This window comes from Nicotiana tabacum, chromosome 11, assembly GCF_000715075.1.
Source record: "Nicotiana tabacum cultivar K326 chromosome 11, ASM71507v2, whole genome shotgun sequence".
NCBI classification, from domain to species: Eukaryota; Viridiplantae; Streptophyta; class Magnoliopsida; order Solanales; family Solanaceae; genus Nicotiana; species Nicotiana tabacum.
In genome coordinates this window covers 154,115,081-154,135,492 of record NC_134090.1, presented here as the reverse complement: position 1 = coordinate 154,135,492, position 20,412 = coordinate 154,115,081, and the positions used below count along the sequence as shown (strand labels likewise).

At 39.8% G+C, this 20,412-nt stretch overlaps 1 protein-coding gene across 3 annotated transcripts; it reads right to left on the bottom strand.

Moving 5' to 3' along the window:
- Positions 1 to 272: 272 nt before the first annotated feature.
- LOC107789346 (uncharacterized) lies at positions 273 to 20,361 on the bottom strand. Of its 3 annotated transcripts, none has more exons than XR_001648829.2 (2): positions 19,890 to 20,361; positions 273 to 679 (listed from the first exon to the last, which is right to left on the bottom strand). XR_001648829.2 is itself a non-coding variant. In XM_075225596.1 (2 exons), the coding sequence occupies exon 2, from the start codon at positions 10,661 to 10,663 to the stop codon at positions 9,461 to 9,463; it is 1,203 nt and encodes a 400-aa protein (XP_075081697.1). In that variant the 5' UTR covers positions 10,664 to 15,501; positions 19,890 to 20,355; the 3' UTR covers positions 2,680 to 9,460. The 3 variants fall into 3 exon arrangements, 1 of the variants encoding a protein (XP_075081697.1); XM_075225596.1 differs by lacking the exon at positions 273 to 679 and adding an exon at positions 2,680 to 15,501 and having other exon boundaries at positions 19,890 to 20,355; XR_012696817.1 differs by lacking the exon at positions 273 to 679 and adding an exon at positions 16,095 to 19,506.
- Between the last annotated feature and the right edge of the window lie 51 nt (positions 20,362 to 20,412).

The window sequence follows — 20,412 nt, the reverse complement described above, 5'->3', positions numbered from 1 at the left end:
CTTAAAGAAGTAACATAAGATGCAAAAAGGAAAAGAGACTGAGGCTGAAGACTCTTGGGCCTGGAATTGGGCCTAAGACCAAAAAGAACCAGATCTGGTCGCTTTGGGCCTCAGTGTCAAACATGCTAACTTAACAGGCCCAATACTGAACTGAAGGCCTTCCTGATATTAAGGTTGATCTAAACACATAAATCACAACAACATGATACTAAAATCTGAAAACTACTATGCTGAATCGAATATATTATCTATATGATATTCAAAGCCTTGATGTTAACTAGATTGATTAATTATAACAACCCTGAGTTAAACATGCTGTTCAAGAAAGAAAATTCCAGCTAGCCTCAACTTTAAGAACCAAGACAACTAGAATAGTGTTCAAAGACCAATAACACTATGAACTATCAGATAATCATGTTCTCAGAACCAGGCAGATCTGAATAATGACCTCCTAAACTATGATAGTTGTCCACAAACAATACATGGAAGAGACTGAACTAAAATGACCATGAAAACGTATAGATTCAGAATATTACATAAACCAAAAGGCAAACTATAACTAGCATACATATGAAGCCACAATTTTAACACCTTAAACATCTGAATCTTATATTATAAGCTCAAACAAAAATGCATTCTTTACAGCTTCGTTTGCCATTCAAAGAATTCATGGGAGTACCTGGAAGTTAAGAACAAAGCATAAATGGAGTGAAAATTTCAGCCAGCAAAGATAATAGTAGTTAGTCAGCAACAACAGTTCCAGTTTAATCTATATTTGAACCAGAAAACCCAGAAAATCCAAAGGAAAACTTCACAGTTTTTTTTCCAGAAAAAATCCGAAGCAAATCAATTCAGCTCTTCTCTATCAAACAGTGCAAAAACCTTTTGTGTATTTTCTAGGGTTTTAAGATCTGAATGTATGTGTCATTTTCAGAATGAGAGTATCTATATATAAGCTGCCTAGGATGGACATTTTTTAGGAATATTCCTTATCCTAATTCTGAAAATAGTATTGTCCTTTTTTATAGCCCTGGTACAGTTGTCCCTTTTATCCTATTTTTTAGCATCTTTTTACAACAACTAGGACAATTGTACACTTTCTAGAAAGTTCTTTTTCTTAGATATTTTATGAAAACTTATCCTAAGTTTATTTTAATTCAAATAAGCCCTTACAAGTTTCTACTGTTTTGCAAACTAAGGCAAACCAATGCAACAACCGATCAACAAATCAAAAAATGCAAATTAAAATGACAACATAAAAGAGATGATGCAATTTGAACTAAAACTAACCTAATTGGTAGACAAAAATATTTATCTAAATTAAACCTAAACAAGACTAAATTTAAATGGCTAAATGTATTTACACAGTAACTAAACAAGAATTGTCAGAAAACCCCCCAAAGAAATCCTAGAAGTTAAACTACTCAATTTATGAATTAACATGCTGAAATTTAATTGCAGAATGCAGGAGGGGAGCAGTTTAAACAAGAGAAATGGAAGCAAAGACAGAATGAACAATTCATCAAAAACCCTAGTTAAGCTATACATATGCAAATTGAAATAAAATCTTAGCATGCTTTGATTAATCTAATGATCAATGTGTAAACAAACAATTAAGAATTTTAAAAGAGGAAAAATCCTAAAATCATGCGGTTAAACTGAAACAAAACATGAAGAGGGAAAAGAAAAACCTAAACAAGGAAGGAATAACATAACAAAAAGGGGATTGCCTACTCTAAACGTAAGACACGAACTGGGCTTGGTGAATCTGGCCGGAGTTTGGAACTGATTCTGGCAAGCTTGAAAATAAATCAAAATCAATTGTTCTCGTCAAAAGCAATTGACTCATGTAGGTTTGAGCCATTAATTCTTCTGGAATCACTTAGTAAGACCTCTAGGGTTTCAGATTTTCGATATGAAATTGCTTGATTTTGAGGGGCCCTTTAGGAAAACCAGTAAGATATTAGGTGTGAGGGGAGTGAGGAGATGACCTGGTGAAGTTTTAGGTTAATTTAGAGAAGTTAGGGTTTTTGGGATTTGAAACTCAGATTTGAAATTCGGGGGATTTGAGGGTGTTTTTGGGGACATGGATGATGAATTTAGGAAGAGGAGGGAACATGGGTTATGGGGTGTTAATTTGGGGGTGTTTGGAGCACCGGAACCGCCGTGAGGTGATTTCCGGTGGTGGTTATCGGCGGAGGATTTTAGGGCGGCGGTTTTTAAGGTTTGGTTAGAGAAGAAGAGAATGAGAGGGGTCTGAAGGGTATGGGGGAAAGGGTTTCGAACAATCTTATACGTAAACAACACCGAGTTCAGAGCCGTTGCATCACACGAGATCAACAGCTGTGATGAAACGAAGCAAAACAAGGTCGTTTGGTTTAATGAGGGAACCTGGACTGGGTAAGGCTGGTTTGGACCTGAGTTGGGATGTGTTTGGGAACGGGTTTTGGCTTAAAAATGGCCCAAATTCGAAAAATAAATCCCTTTTTCAATTAACCAACTATTTCCTTTTTCTTTTGTTTTTTCTTTTTCTTTAATTAAATTCCTAAATTAATCTAAATTGTAAAACTAACCAATTACCTAATTATAAAAATTATAAAATTACTTGATCCTAAATTAAAAGAGAAAAATCAACAATCTAAAAATTAAAAGGTAAAAAATGTAAAAATGGGCCATTTTTTGTGATTTTTATTTATTAAATATAAAAACAAAACCTAAATGCAATGCATGGTATTTTTGGCATTTTTCATGATTAAAAATTAAACGTGCACAAGAAATGCAAACAATTAATAAAATCTACAAAATTCATATGATATGGCAAATAATTGGAAAAAAATCTATTTTCTTGGATTTTATAGGAGTAATTCATATAGGGCAAAAATCACATGCTCATAGCTGCCCCTCTTTGCTCGGAAACACGAAGAATTTTTGGGCAAAGATAAAATGAGCAATTACGAGCGATTTTTTCCCGTTTGAAACTCCATGAGAAGCATCTTTTGAAAAAGTCTGACCAAACCTTATTTCGGAGGTTGTCTACATATTCTTGGCTATAAAGGAATCAAGTCAGTGTAGTTCTGGAAGTTTTGGTAGCTGGGACTATAGAAAAACTGTGATTTCACTGTTGCTGTTGCTGTTTCTGCTTGCTGAGCTCCTTATTACACCAAGATGGAAAAACTAAACTAGCTAAGCCTATCAACTACGAGTTACAAGATTCCTATCTATAAACCTTCTAAGCTTAATCTTGAGTCTTGGACGGTTCTTCCTGCAGACTCTGATTTGAATCTTGATGCTCGTTAGCTATAATCGCTGTTTCATTCTTCTTCAGCTTTTCGGATCAAGGCGGGATATGCAAAGCTTGTGACTTCAATCATATCTTGAGCAATCCGCATCTTTTCTCGAATTCTCCACTTAGAGTTCAACTTCTTTTCTTGTTCTTCTTTTCTTTTATTTGGGTTGAGATTCCTTCTTTTGGTCATCTCAAACCTTGTACCTCATGGTGAAAACTTTTTCAGGCACCAAAGAAAACAAACGAACGAAATTTTTCTTCCCAGTTTTCACTAAGAAAATTTCGTGAGTTATTGTAACAAAATCTAACTATTTCTTTATTGAAAGCAATTAAAATCGGGATTATGTATCCCTGAGAGAAAGAGATTAGGGAGTGGAGACCATATATCTAGAATGCAATCCAATAGGGATAGGAGGCCCCAAGTTGGGAAGATTACCAGGTTATGCTGGAAAAATGACTGGGTTATGTCGGGAAAAGAAAAAAAGGGTCCTCGGGTTATGCCGGGAAAAGAAAAAAGGGTCCTTGGGTTATGCCGGGAAAAGAAAAAAGGGTCCTCGGGTTATGCCGGGAAAAGAAAAAAGGTCCTCGGGTTATGCCGGGAAAAGAAAAAGGTCCTCGGATTATGCCGGGGAGGTCCATAGGATATGACGGGAAAGTCATCAGGTTATGCCGGAAAAGAAAAAAAGGGTCCTCAGGTTATGCCGGGAAAATAAAAAGGGGTCCTCGGGTTATGCCGGAAAAAGAAAAAAGGTCCTCGGGTTATGCTGGAAAAAGAAAAAAGGGTCCTCGGGTTATGCCGAAAAAAGAAAAAAGGTCCTCGGGTTATGCCGGAAAAAGAAAAGGTCTTCGGGTTATGCCGAGAAGAGAAAAAAGGTCCTCGGGTTATGCCAGAAAAAGAAAAAACGGTCCTCGGGTTATGCTGAGAATCAACTAGGGAGTGGAACCCTATAATGGAAAAGGCTACCAGATTATGCTGGAAGCGACTAGGGGATGAGACCCTATGTTGGAAAAAATGTAACTAGAGATTGGGGATTCTAGGCTACCATGTTTTTTAATTTTACTTTTTTATTTTGTTTAGGAAAAAATGAGTAAGAATGCAGGAAAGAATTTGGAAGATATTTCCTTTTTGGATTGATTATTGCTACAAAACTGTTTCTAGCCTTTACGCGATTTTTTTTGGTTGCACCTGCTTCTTGCAAGGTTGCTTTGGATTGCACTTGTTTCATGTTTTCAAACAAAGAACAATTGTTAGTTTGAAATGATGGTTGGTTTTGTGGCCTTGATTATTTTGATCCTGGTCCAACTCTTTCGATGAAAACCTCTATTGCTCGCTGGCTTTCTGGAGATCGATCTCTCTTCTAAACCCAAGGATCTTGACTTTCCAAAATTTCTCATGTTGGTTCGCCCGTGTGGGGATTTGGCCTTCTCATCTTATTTTGCCTTTATGGGTACTTGACTTTGGATTTCTTTCCTTTTCAATAATTTTGACTCTAAAGCATCGGCCATCATGGACAATCGAGATCGACTTGATGCACCTACTGAGGCTGGGTGCTTTTCCTTGAATTTGGCTTTTGTTAAGCAGAATCCTGTAAAACCAATCTTGCCATCTTTTCTTTGTATTGTTTCGGATAAGGATTAAACCGAAAGGGATTCAAGGAAAAGTAAACAAAGGACAGGATAATGAATTTAACAAGAAGTGTCCCTTTCAGGGGAAGAAAGAAAGACTTATCTGGAGTGCATGCATATTTCAATAGACATGATATGCTTCTTGGATTGGATACCCGATCTGCACCACCATCCAATCTCTCATAAACCCATCATAACTCGTATCTTAAAACCGAGAAACCTTGCCATGACTCTATCAGTGCCATTGGTTGTAGGGAATTCCTTCTTTTCGATCGATGGCGCCCTTTGCGGGTTTTCACCATTGACCTCTCTCATTTCTCTTCTTACCGTCGCCTTATAGTGCTCTTTGCGAGTTTTCACTAACAAGACTCTCATTTTCAGTTTCTCTGCTCACCATCGCCTTACGGTGCCCGTGTGGGTTTTCACCAATAAGACTCTTTCATTTTATTTCTCTCATTTGATTGTATCGGATCCAACAACCTCCCATTGTGAACTTCTTTACCGTTCGATCCGAAGGGCTTTGAACAGGATTTTAGGTAACAAGAGTTTGGATTGAACTACAAATTTGGAACCTTTCAGGCGACTGTCGTCGAACCATTATAAATTCTGCCCCAGTTTCAACTTTTGGGGAAATATGGATTTTTGTTTTGGTGTGACTGAACCCAAGAGAGAGGTTGCCTACGTATCCTTTCGGAATCAAGTCGAACGCAGTTCAGGAGAAACTTTGTTTTTTGATTTTGATTTAGATTGATTTTTTTTACAAACGCTTTCGGGTTCCAAAGAGGGTAATCAAAGAAAGATAACCGATTCAAAGGGTTAGCAAAGGGTTGAAGTGTTTGTGGTAGTGAGAATGACAGCTTTCATCATCCCAATCGGATAATATCGGTATCGCAGAAGGGTTAAACGTAATTTTGACCGCGTCTGCATTTACAGCTGTTTCAGGGTCATTTCCTTCAATGTCTCCCAAGTACATTGTCCATTTCGACAACAATTTTCTTATAATGTATGAGCCTTTCCAATTTGGAGCAAACTTTCCTTTTGTTTCCTTGTGGTGTGGGAGAATATGTCTCAAAATGAGTTGCCCCACTTCAAAGTTCATAGGCCGTATTTTTTTGTTGTAGGCATTGGCCATTCTTTGTTGATACAACTGCCCATGGCAGACTGCGGCCATCCGCTTTTCATCAATCAGGGTTAGCTGTTCTAGACGAGTCTTGACCCACTCACTATCCTCAATCTCGGCTTTAACAATGATTTGGAGAGAAGGAATTTCAACTTCTACGGGTATTATGGCTTCAGTGCCATAAACCAATAGATAGGGTGTTGCTCCAACTGATGTTGCACAGTTGTGTGATATCCCAACAATGAAAATGACAACTTTTCATGCCATTGTCTAGAACTTTGGATCATCTTCCTAAGAATCTTTTTAACGTTCTTGTTTGCTGCTTCGACGACACCATTAGCTTTGGGCCGATAAAGGGTAGAATTTCGATGCGTGATCTTAAATTGTTCACATACTTCCCTCATTAAATGACTATTCAGACTTGCAGCATTGTCCGCAATGATAGTTTTAGGAATACCAAAATGGCAGATGATGTTGGAGTGCACGAAGTCTACCACTGCTTTCTTAGTGACGACTTCGAGAGTGACTGCTGCAACCCATTTTGTGAAGTAGTCAATGGCAACCAATATGAATCTATGCCCATTTGAAGCTTTTGGCTCGATTGGCCCAATGAAATCCATACCCCAAGCAACGAATGACCACGGTGCTGACATAGGATGCAGTTCTGACGGTGGTGCATGAATCAGGTCACCGTGCACCTGACACTAATGACATTTTCGGACAAAACTGAAGCAATCCTTTTCCATAGTCATCCAGAAATAACCTTCTCGAAGGATTTTCTTTGCCAGGACGTATCCATTCATATGGGCTCCATACACTCCTGCGTGTACTTCATTCATGATTCTTCCAGCCTCTTGGGCATCCACACATCTTAGAAGTTTCAGATCCGGAGTCCTTTTGTACAAGACCTCTCCGCTCAAGAAAAAGCCACTAGAAAGCCTTCTAATGGTTCACTTTTGGACTCCATTGGCTTGCTCGGGATATTCCTTTGTTTTCAAAAATGTCTTGATATCATGATACCATGGCTGAACATTTGGTTCCACCTCAACCGTATTGCAATAACCATGCCTTTCTCGGATTTCGATTTCCAACGGGTCAATGTGGACATTGCCTGGATATGGCAACATCGAGGCCAAAGTAGCGAGTGCATCAGCTAACTCATTCTGAAACTGAGGAATGTACCTGAACTCGACTGACTTGAACCGCTTGCTAAGATCTTCCATATGTTGCATGTATAGAATAAGCTTGACATCCCGAGTTTCTCATTCACCCTGAGCTTGTTGGATAATCAAGTCTGAATCTCCCATGATTAACAATTCTTCCACATCTTGGTCGATTGCCATGTTCATACCCATAATGGAGGCTTCATACTCGGCAGTGTTGTTGGTGCAGAAAAACCGAAGCCGAGCTATGGCCGGATAGTGCTGACCAGTGGGTGAGATCAACATTGCCCCAATCCCGACACCTTTTGCGTTCACAGCTCCATCGAAGAACATTTTCCAAGCATTGGTGTCTTCTAAAATTACCTCAAATGAATTTACTTCCTCGTCCGGAAAGTAAGTACTCAAAGGCTGATATTCATCATCAATAGAATTTTCTGCTAAGTGATCCGCTAAAGCTTGAGATTTCGTTGCCATGTGGGTGACATAGGCTATGTCAAACTCGGCGAGCAGGATTTGCCATTTTTCTAACCTCCCCATGGGCATCGGCTTTTGGAATATGTACTTCAAAGGATCCAACCTGGTGATGAGATAGGTGGTGTAGGCCAACATGTAATGCCTAAGCTTCTGAGCGACCCAAGTTAGGGCACAACAAGTCCTTTCCAACAAAGTGTATTTGGCTTCGTAACTAGTGAACTTCTTGCTCAAATAGTATATTGCCTATTCTTTCTTCCCGGTCACATCATGTTGCCCGAGAACGCACCCAAAGGAATTCTCCAACACTGTCAAATACAAAAACAAAGGCCTCCTAGGTTTGGGTGGGACTAAGACTAGCGGATTCGACAGATATTCTTTTTTGTCGAAGGATTCTTGACACTCATTTGTCCATTTACTCGTTGCATCTTTCTTCAACAGCGTAAATATGGGCTCACATGTAGAAGTCAACTGAGCAATGAACCGGCTGATGTAATTCAACCTTCCCAACAGACTCATAACCTCTTTCTTGGTTCTCGGAGGTGGCAAATCCTGAATAGACTTTATCTTTGTTGGATCTAGCTCGATGCCCCTCCGACTGACTATAAATCCTAAGAGTTTCCTAGATGGAACTCCAAATGCACATTTAGCTAGATTTAAGGTCAAGTCATACTTACGCAGACGCTCAAAGAATTTTCTCACATCCCGAACATGGTCATCCTGCATTCTTGATTTAATGATTACATCGTCCACATACACCTCGATTTCTTGGTGCATTATGTCATGAAAGATGGCAGTCATAGCTCTCATGTAAGTTGTCCCGGCGTTCTTCAAACCAAAAGGCATGACCCTATAACAATAGGTGCCCCAGGGTATGGTGAAGGCTATCTTTTCCGCATCTTCTTCATCCATCAAGACCTGATGATATCCAGCATAACAATCCATGAAAGACTGTATCTCATGTTTGGCACAGTTGTCAACAAGGATGTGGATGTTTGGCAAAGGGAAGTTGTCTTTGGGACTTGCTTTGTTCAAATCCCGATAGTCAACACACACTCGAGTTTTCCCATCTTTCTTTGGAACTGGAACCACATTAGCCAACTATGTGGTGTATCGGACCACTCGGATCACCCCCGCCTTTAACTGTTTGGAGACCTCTTCTTTGATCTTGTCACTGATGTCAGTTTTGAACTTTCTCTATTTTTGCTGGACAGGGGGATGATCGGGGTAAGTTGGCAATTTGTGCACCACTAAATCAGCACTCAATCCTAGCGTATCATCGTAGGACCAAGCAAACATATCTTTGAACTCAAACAAGAGTTAGATCATTGCATCCTTGGTTCTTTCATCAGTATGAATGCTTATCATGGTTTCTTGGACCTCTTCTGAACTACCCAAATTAACTGGATTGGTTTTATTTAAGTTTGGCTTAGGTTTATTCTCGAATTGTTTCAGTTCTCGGTTTATTTCCCTAAAAGCCTCATCTTCATCATATTTTAGTTCTTGATTCATTATTTCACAGTTAGACAACGTGCTATGATCCGGGCATGAAGTTCGCAAGCATGTCATGTTATTTAAGTCCGCATTATTAGAACTGAAAAGAAGAAATAAGAAAAGTAACATAAATCAGAAAGAATAAAGAAAGAGATTCATAGACAATGAAATATTGATTTCATTTCATTGAATTTGAAGATATAAGGGTTTACATTGGAATTTTGAAGATAATAAACTAAAAGAAACATTCGAGTTACACCCTGGAATAACTCAAAATGCAGAAAATGTGGCAAGACTGGACTATCGAGATTCCCGCCTGACTGGGAATGGAGTAGCCTTCCAATTCTGAAGCTTGGCATCGGGCCCCATATATTGCACCTCAACAGTGCTCGAGCCTTCTCTCGGATGTACCATGTGAGCTTCATACAATATTTGCCTCATGACTCCACATATGTCCTTAATTTCCTCGGTCGTGAAGGCCTCATCTTCCTCCTCTATGTATCTGGTCTTGACGAATGTTTTGGAGAGATGCGGGACCGACTGAGGCAACACCCAACCATTGCTCTTTTGTTCATTTGCCCATGTCACATAAGCTTTTGTGGCATGAAAACCCACACCGAAGAACTTCTCGCTGGCAACTAAAGTGATAGGCTCTGTGATACCTTGCAAAGATACCCCGAGCCCTTTCCCGGGCTTATACCCGTGCTTGATCATTTCAGTAGCGACCATGATTGACGCATTTGACAAAAAGGGTTTAGGATACGGGCTTCCTTCCTCACATTGATCTGCAACCACAACCTCAAAAACTTGATAGACTATGTGCTCGCTACCTTCCCTAGCCTCGAGACATAGGACTGACAGGCCCCTGTAAATTAATTGCTCGTCCTCTCCATGGACCACGATTTCCTGATCTTCGTGTTCAAATTTTACCATTTGGTGGAGAGCAGAAGGTACGGTCCCTGCAGCATGGATCCAATGCCTTCCTAAGAGAAAATTATAAGAGGTGTCCATGTCCAAGACCTGAAACGTCACTTCAAAATCCACAGGACCGATAGTCAAGATCAAATCAATCTCCCCTATTATGTCTCTCTTAATGCCATCAAAAGCACACGCACAAATATTGTTAGTGTTGATTCTCTCAATCCCAATTTCCATTCTTTGCAAAGTTAAGATAGGGCATATGTTGACCCTAGATCCGCCATCCAACATGACTCTTTTCACATAGCACCCTTCACATTTAACTATCAGATGAAGAGCTTTGTTGCGGGCAGCCCCTTCTGGGGGCAAGTCATTTCTGCTAAATGAAATTTGGTTGACTTCGAAGAATTGTTCCTCCATCCTTTCCAGTTGCTCAACAGTGGTTTCAATCGGAACATATGCTTTATTGAGGGTCTTTATCAACACTTTCTGATGCTCATTTGAGCTTATCAGTAGAGACAAGAGCGAGACCTGAGAGGGAGACTTTCGAGGTTGGTCAATTACCTCGTAGTCCACAGTTTTCATTTTTTGGAAGAATTCTTCTGCTTCTTCGGCACTGACTGGCTTTTTAAGTAGAAAACGCTTCTATTTGGCATTGTTCACTTCTTCCAAATTGAGGTACTTCCCAGCGGGGTTTGTTTAATTTATTTCCCCCATGACTTCTTTTACCTTGTATATCTCTACCGCTCTGTTGTAATTCCAAGGGACGATAGTGGGATCCTTCATGGGCTTCTGTGGTGCGCAGCTAATGATCACGGGCTCGTTCAGCCTAGGTGGAATTACTGGTCCTCACGCCATATAAGTCCTTTTAGGTACATACATCTTAGGTCCCTTGTTCAGCTCGAACCTTTAGGAGGACTCAACGCCAATTGTTCTTTCATGTGAGCCCGAGGAACATAAAGAATGGCGTCTTTAGGGGGTACTGCCCCTGTTTTGGTTTCCACCGTCTTTTCTACACTTTGAGGGGTGGAGTTACTCTGCTTCTACCCCTTGTATTGCTTTGCAGCTGCCTTTGGTTTCTTTTCAACATCGACGATGGCAATGATGGCTTTTAGAGCTGGGTCAAACTCTTTATCTTCACAAATCATCCCAATAACTGGCCCATTATTGTGAGACGACAATGTGTTATTGGTCACATTGGGGATCTCTTCATCTTTCAGCACTATCCGCTTTTGCTCTATTAGACTTTCAACCGCCCTTTTAAAAGTCCAACAATCTTTAGTGTCATGCCCTTCCACTCCTGAATGATAAGCACATCGAGCACCGTGTCGGTAGGAGGGCAACTCTGGATTCTGCCTGTTTTGGGGAATAGGCTGCAATAAACCCATTTAGACCAGCTTATGGAAAAGGCTAGAGTATGATTCACCAATAGACATGAAGTTGGTTCTTCTGGGTGGCTCCCAGGTGCGGGCATTGTATGGAAAATTATTTTGTGGGGGACGGGGATTATATGGAGCTTGGTGAGGAAGGTTATTTCTAGGAAGTGGAGCTCAGTTTTGGTTAAACTGTTGTTGTGGACGAGCGTATGGTTGGGCATTCATCACCGCATAAGGCTGAGAAGCCATGGCATAAACCACATCCTGGTGAGGATAATAATGTTGTGGGGTGTTTGGCGGGAAGTAACCTCGGAGTTGACGGGGGTTTCTTAGACTTGAAGCCACCATCGCCACTTCTTCTTTCTTCTTTCTGTTTGCTACACCTCCTGACTTGCTCTAGATTGCTTGGGACGTAGCTCTTATAGTAGACTGGCTCAATATGCGGCCTGTCTTCAAACCATTTTTGACCATCTCCCCAATTTTGATAGCCTCAGCAAACAGCTTTCCTATTGCAGCCATTATATTCTAGAAATAGTCAGCCTTTTGGGCTTGTAGAACAACACCTCGGTCTCATCCATCGGGGGCTTTACCCTGGCCGCTTGTTTGCTCCACTTAACATCATATTTTCGGAAACTCACCGAAAACTTCTTTTTGAGATTAGACAGGGAATTTCTGTTTGGAGCTATGTCTATGTTGTACTAGAATTGCCTGAAGAAATCTCGAGCCAAATCATCGCATATGTGCTAGCGAGATATGTCTTGATCCATGTACCACTCGGATTCCATGCCAACTAGACTCTCTCCGAAATAAGCCATTAGGATCTCTTCTTTTCCACCTGCCCCTCTCAGTTGATTGCAATACCTTTTGCGGTAGGCTATGGGGTCTCCATGCCTGTCATACTTTTCGAACTAGGGGGTCTTGAAACCGATGGGCAAATGAACATGCGGGAACATACATAAATCAGCGTAGAATATGCTCTTTTGGCCACTTAAACCTTGTATATTCTTAAGGCTTTATTCCATGCTTCTCATTTTTCGAGTGATTTCCTCTTACTCGAGATTATTTGTAGCTCTCTCTTGCCCCGCATTAAACTCATACTGGGGTTGTTGAGGGTAAGAATTGGTGGTAAAATGGGCAGTGTCTGGTAGAAAATATGGTACTTGGAAAGTAAAGGAAGATGGATCGAAACTTGGCCTGGGCAAGGTTGGCTGTGCCGTAGCCGAAGTTGGTGGTGCAGTGAATATGTTAGAAGCCACTCCCGAAATCAATGCCTGGGGACGAACCTCATAAGGCATTCCGGCGAAGTGGTGACATGGTGGGGTATCCGAGTGGGGTGTTCGGGTAACTTATTGGGATGTTGGAAGTTCCACTTGCTCTGGGAAGTAGCTCAGGGAAGCCAAGTATTGCACTAGGCGGCTCTCTACCATTGGACCATGCGTCCCATATTTCCAACATGCGGAGGTGCAATGCCCTATTCTCTTCAGCAGCCACTGACTCTGATGTTGGATAACCGATATCGGACTATCCTCTGGGATGGGAATTGTTGGTAGATGACTTTCTGATGATATTTCGACACTTCCCTTGGATATTGTAAAGTAAGGGTGCAAAGCTAGGTTACCACCAAACCAATCACCTTAAAACAGAACCTAAACTCAACAGTAGACACAACAAACCGATTAGTTCGATGACATAGGGAATCGTACATTGGGGGTGTGATGCACCTATACAATTAAATGTGTTTCTACATGTTTTGCAACGATTGTGTGTCTCATCCTGGCTTTTGTTTATCTCCCCGATCTTTCTCTTGCTCTCTTTTGCACTCTCTCACTGTTTTCTCTCTTGTTTTCGTTATCTTTTTCTTGTTTTCTCTTTTCATCATTTCTTTTTATTTGAGTTATTTAAAACCATGACCGGATCCGATGGGAATTGACTACGTATCACGATGCCGCATGAACCAGATCATCACGTAGTTCAAAGGATAAATGCGAAATAAACAATTTTTGTTTTTTTTTTCAAATTTTCATTAAAAAATTCTATTACAAAGACTCAATCATACATACTTAAGATCATCCATTATCTGGCGAACAAAGATCATTACTGTGGCGAAGAACATAGACCTGGTCATGTCCTCACACTCATTTCACTTCATCACAATGTAGTCGGCGATTCTTCTAACCCTTTCCTTAATGATGCCCTTTTCTTGCAACAACCGCCCAATCTGCTTAGATCTGGCCTCCAAAACATGGGTGGCCATATGATTCTGCTCTTGCAAATGCTGTAGGTCTTCCTCTAGCTATTCCATCAAAGCGTAGCAATGTTCTCTCTAGGCTTTGAAGCTCTTGGCTTGTTTAGTCATTTCACCCTCAAGGCTATTAAGCACTTTTTTCCAACCCATGACCCCTCTGTCATATCTTTCCTTCAGCTGTTGAACGAAGGTTGCCCGTTCTTCTGCATTTCTAGCCAACTTTGTTTGGGCTTTCGCTAGCTCAGCCTTAGTCTTTTGCAAATCATCCTCATAGTCACGTACTTTCTGCATAAGGTTGTAGATGAGTTTTTCATCTTTTCTGCTTCTACCCGGGTTATCAACTGCTATTCTCATCTTTTGAACTTGGGCCTGGAGAGCTTCATTTTCTTGGGCCAGCCTTCTTCTTTCACCTTCAGCTTCTTATGCCTATAGATTATTATTGAATATGACACTTCTCAATTCTTCTTGCAAAGCGTGAATGGTGGCTTTATATTTTTTTCCTTCTCTCCCCAGGCCAACCTTTCCCGGACTTTATTATCAAAAGCCTGAACATGAGGTCTTTTGGCGGGCCTTTTAGGCTCGGGCTCTGACTCTGGCTCATCATTTGCACAAAACCTTCTTTCAAACCACATAGCATAATTTGGATCCATCTCTCCTCTCGCAAGATCTGGTACCTGGGTGTCACTTTTCAGATATCGGCAACCATTCCAATCCCGTTGGACTAAAGCCTCATGTAGTGTTGCTTCTGGGTGTAGCTCAATGACTTGGGTACTCAAATCTACATCTTCAGGTACCACTTGGTATCTTCCCAGTTGCCTTAGAACTTTTTGCGGTGCATATGGTTGGATACTCCCTAGACCCATCATCATCAAGTAACCTTTTGAAGCCGTCATGTATATGACTTCTGTTATCGGAAGCCATCCTATGTTCCATTCAATTTGACTTGCTTTCAAAGTTCTTAAGTGGGAGACCCAGGCCTCAAACCCTTCTGGAGATTTGTAGTCTTCCACCCTTTCCTCATAATTCTTGATGAAGTTGTTCCCGTTGAACCATAACTCATGAACTTGGGGTGACGGCAGAGATGTTCGATCAATCACATTTGAAGAATAATGTTGCAACCCTCAAATAATTGAGCCCGGATTTACACAAGGTTAATACACGATAAATGTCTGTCAGTACTAATGGAACAAGTGTGTGATCTTTCTTGGTAGTGAGGATTTACGCAATTCTGGCCATGCAAGTATCTATTGTCCCTTCTGCATTTGGAAAGACCATGATTCCCAAAATGCCACGATGAAAGCGAACTGACGATGAATCTGCCAGGTGCTTTTATCTTGTTTGTTGTTTAATCCCTTTTCATGCGTTTCAAACCCAGCTGAGTGCTCGAACCTAAAGTAAAAGAAGTAGAAGGAACAACATCCTTTGTTTACTTGGGCCTTCTTCATTTGCTTACTTATATTCAGAAGATCAAAGAACTTGTGCACTGAGGGAGCCCTTGGGAATATAAGTTGTTGTTTCCTCAAGTCTTGGCCAAAGTCAATGTATCCGTCCATTTCCTCCAGAGTAGGGGTGTGCTCGAAATCTGAGAAGCGGAACACGTTGTGGACAGGATCCCAAAAGGTTACCAAAGCTTTGATTAGATCCTCCCAAGGTTCGATGTTCATGATGCATATAAGGGCACCCAACTACCTTTTCACCCAATCCTGACCATCTTTATCTAAATTATTCCACCACATGCGGAGCTGCAGCTGAGCCTGCTCTATGACCAATTGTGACGGGTTCTGGATAGTATTCATTTGTACCTGCGGGGGGGTCAAGGTTAGGGTTGACTCTGGTGGACTCTTTTGCAAAACAAGTTTTTGATTCTTTAAAGAAAAATCAACGGACAATGACCCCTCTATGCTATTTTAGCAATAAATGGTCATTTTTGTAAATGTGGCCCCTTCACAATTCCAAACAAATTTTGAGGCCGGGGGAAAGTATTTTATGGAAAAAGACACCTTACTGACATACTTGCCCGTTCTTCACAAAAATAGCCTTTCGACAATTAAAAGATAATCTAAGTCTATCCCTGCAAGAACAACTTAAAATATAACCGAAGCTGGGTCGGCTTATTCTTTTGACCAAAGCCCTAAACTACACTTTATTTGATTTTCTTGTTGCAAAAAGTGAGGCCGAACCTTATGTGGGTTGCCTACGTATCCCACATCCGGTGAGAATCAGACCTGCGTAGTTCGGTCAATTTTGACATAAAAAAACATGATATTTGACTTTCCTTTTTTTGGAATGCATTTTCCTTTTTCCCCCTTTTTTTCAAAAATTTTGGCAGAGTTTCGAGACATTTTCAAATACCGGGATTTTTAGAACCGAGTAAATTCTCTATCCTACCTCACTCTTTGTTTTTTCTCTTGATTTTCTTTTCCTAGCCGGTCAACATGCAAGCCGAAATAAATAAATATTCATATAGCACGTAGGATGCATCAGGATGGTCTGTTATTTTGGGTACACCTGTCCTAGACATACCCAACCCCTGTGTTGAGTCCCCAAGGTCAAATGCACGTGATGCAAACAAACCTTACTACTAGGGATCCGACATGAGGTTGCGTTATTCTAGGTTTGAAACCTGGGGTTGTGTTCTAGACCTGGCTTACCCGAGCGAACGAACTCAAGTCGAGGAGGGGGCAACGTACCGGGAGCACGAAAGTCTGCCCGGCCTTGTTTCTTGCCCAACCCCGTTCTATTTGGTATAACTTCTAACAGAAAAAGTGGGTCACACGAACGTGTGCACCGTTTTTTAGAAGACTCAGGGAGTAGAGGGTTTTGTAATAATTTATATACGATTCAAACAATATCAAAGCGATAAACATCGGCATTTAGCATATTAGGTACAAAAAATACAGTAATATCAATAATAAATAAAGCCAAGTAAAAATCACATTAACAAGCTTGAATTCTTGAACCCTGAACCAGAAGTTCTGGGTTCTCATCCCCAGCAGAGTCGCCAGAGCTGTCACACTTCCTTTTTACACACCCGAGGGTTTGGGAGTTTTTTCCAATTTAAAGTGACATTAACCGAAATGGGATTATTTTATTTATTTAATCAGAGTCGCCACTTGGAATAATTTAATTGGTGTCCCAAGTCACCGGTTTATCCCAAATTGAGGAAGTTTTTATTTTTTAAAGTCTGCTAACCAGAAATTCTAGATAAGGAATTCTATTAACCTGGGAGAAGGTGTTAGGCATTCCCGGGTTTTGTGGTTCTAGCACGATCGCTTAGCAATTTATACTTGGTTTAAATTGTCTAATTACTTATTTAAAACCTATGTGCATTTATCTTTTACCGCTTTTAATCACTTGATTTATTCGTAATTAAAGAATTGAGTTACACCTACGTATACTCATTTCCTTTGGCGCGTCAAAAATTATGTCACGCGAACGTGTCCACAATTAATGACGCTTTGTTTATTTATTAAGAAAATTTGATTGAAGTTGCGCGAATGCATCCCTCGGTTTTTTTTAAAACGAGCGTAATTATGTTACGCGAACATATACATAATCACTATAATAATCTAAGTCGCACCTAAAGCAAGCTAACGAGTGTTTAAGGTTATTTAACATCTAAGTTTTAATATTAAAGTGAGGGCCATAGGTTATTCAATTATGGATGGCACACCTCAATCTATTTTTAAAAGAATTGTACTTAATTAATGCGGACTAGGAACGCTCAAGTTTAAAACTAATTGGAAGTTTCTAATAGGGCCATGAATTGGATTTAGCATAGAAGGATTGCTGCTCTTGACTTATTCTGTAAAGATGAGCCCAACAGTAGGCCCATTACTCTATTTAATCAGAAAACTCACAACTCCTCAAGATAGCCATAACACTAATGCTGCCTGGGCTTAAAAATTAAACCCAAAAGTAGGAAAACAGAACATCATGGCTCGTGCCAAATCTGGTTTTGACCAAACTAACCCCTTTTTAGGCTAATATATGGCCCACCAATTTAAAAAGAAAAACTTCCACATTTCGAGCCATTTCTTAAAGAAGTAACATAAGATGCAAAAAGGAAAAGAGACTGAGGCTGAAGACTCTTGGGCCTGGAATTGGGCCTAAGACCAAAAAGAACCAGATCTGGTCGCTTTGGGCCTCAGTGTCAAACATGCTAACTTAACAGGCTCAATACTGAACTGAAGGCCTTCCTGATATTCAAGTTGATTTAAACACATAAATCACAACAACATGATACTAAAATCTGAAAACTACTATGCTGGATCGAATATATTATCTATATGATATTCAAAGCCTTGATGTTAACTAGATTGATTAATTATAACAACCCTGAGTTAAACATGCTATTCAAGAAAGAAAATTCCATCTAACCTTAACTTTAAGAACCAAGACAACTAGAATAGTGTTCAAAGACCAATAACACTATGAACTATCAGATAATCATGTTCTCAGAACCAGGCAGATCTGAATAATGACCTCCTAAAGTATGATAGTTGTCCACAAACAATACATGGAAGAGACTGAACTAAAATGACCATGAAAACGTATAGATTCAGAATATTACATAAACCAAAAGGCAAACTATAACTAGCATACATATGAAGCCACAATTTTAACACATTAAACATCTGAATCTTATATTACAAGCTCAAACAAAAATGCATTCTTTACAGCTTCGTTTGCCATTAAAAGCGTTCATGGTATCACACCTCCTTTTTACCACCCCCGGGAAGGTAAATAAAGGAGTTTTTCCATTTTAAGTGACATTATCCGAAATGAGATTATTTATTTATTTTTAGAGTCGCCACTTGGAATATTTTAATTGGTGTCCCAAGTCACCGATTTATTTTAAATCCCAAATCGAGAAAATTCGACTTTCCTTTTGAAGTCTGCGAACCAGAAATTCTAAGTAAGGAATTCTATTAACCCGGGAGAAGGTGTTAGGAATTTCCGGGTTCCGTGGTTCTAGCACGGTTGCTTAAACTATTAAAATTGGCCTATTATCTGATTTATTACACGTTTTAGCCTATGGTACAATTTTAACTTATTAAATCGCTTTTAATTATTTTTAGGAAGATTCAATGTTATTTAAAACATATCTTGAACCACGCCACATGAAATGTACCCGCGGTCCACGACACATTTTACTTAATATTGTTGAGGATTGGAGTTGGGTCACATGAAATGCACACCCGAATTTAGGAAATTAATTTTAAATAGCACGTCTAAAGCAACCATGCACTTTCAAGTTTGCGAGGGCCATGGAAAATTCAACTAAATGGCACACCTCGATTTCTAAAGGATTAAAGTTAATTAAGTGAGGGCCATGGACTTAGAAATTTTATTTGGCATGGCACACCTCAAATTATTCTAACAAAGGGTTTTATTATTCGAAGCTATTATACTCGGGTTACATGAAATGCACCCCCGAATTTGGATTTACGTATCGTGACCATGCCATGGAAACCGTACCCATAGCCACGATAATTTATTATTAATCGCGACCAAAGCAAGCTACGATGTTCAAAATTATTTCCTACTTTGAGATTATTGAGGCAAGATTATGTATAACAAGTTTATGTGGAAAGAATGTAGTAAATTGGTCATAAAAATGTTAGCTCTTGATTCTTCTCAGGTAGGATTAAACTTTCCGGACCCAATCCTTAGCTCAAAATCGTTTCATGACTCATTTACAATTGAACCCAACTGAATCACATAGATTATTCTCCAAACCTAAAACTTATATTTTAACAAGCTAATTTCTGATAAAATGACATAATACATTATACTCCAACATCCTGCGTTCAAGCAAACAAACAAAAAATGGTAGAGTTAAACATCATAATAATTACCCTCATTCAAGTGCACAAAGAGCTGGACTCTTTCAAAAATAGATATGCTCAAATAGTAGTTGAATTCGAAAGCATACTACTCTTAAAATAGACTATTATTTAAACATGGTATAAGCTCCAATCATGAAATAATTGTGTGAGCAGATATCAGTGAACATTCGACCCCTTTTTTTAAAATACATAATCAATATCACAAAACAACAAGCAATCCAAACAATTAAATCAAACAGAACATGCCGATTCTAAGTGAACAACTACAAATACGGAACACAATACCCAATTTCTCAGATTATATTTGAAAAGTAATTTTCAGCTGGATGTGTACATACCTAAAAGCAGAACAATAACAAGGACTTTTCAGCTAGATGTGTATATACCTAAGAGCAGACCAATAACAGGCCACGACCGAACCCGACACAGCAACACATACCAGAAAACCTCAGCTCTGTTTCTTGCCTCCTTGTGAATTTATACGTTAGCTTTCAGCAGAGAAAAAAGTCGTTGGGATTTTTCCATGGGGTGTCCTAGGTTAGAGATTAGACGGCAAAAGGCAGAAGCTTTTCCAAAGAGTTTGGGTGAAGCTCTTTTCGTTCTTTTTGGGTCTGTTTCTGTGTATGGCTGCTGGTGAACTTTTATTCTTTTTGTTCTTTCAAGGTTTTAAATCTTGTATCGTGTAGAAGAAAGGTTCAGGTCCTCAAAACAGCGGATCGTGTATTTAGGCCTTGCTCTATATTTTAGGTGTAGGTATTATTATATAGGGGTAGGAATTAGGTTAGGGGTATGGGCCTAGGAATTATGGGCTTGGGAATTATGGGCTAGGTCCAAAATTAGGCCTAAAAATGGGTTGCTCGA

What these genes read in the sequence shown, in the direction of transcription:
- LOC107789346 (XM_075225596.1), bottom strand. Translation starts at nt 10,663, where the DNA reads ATGAAAACTGTGGACTACGAGGTAATTGACCAACCTCGAAAGTCTCCC.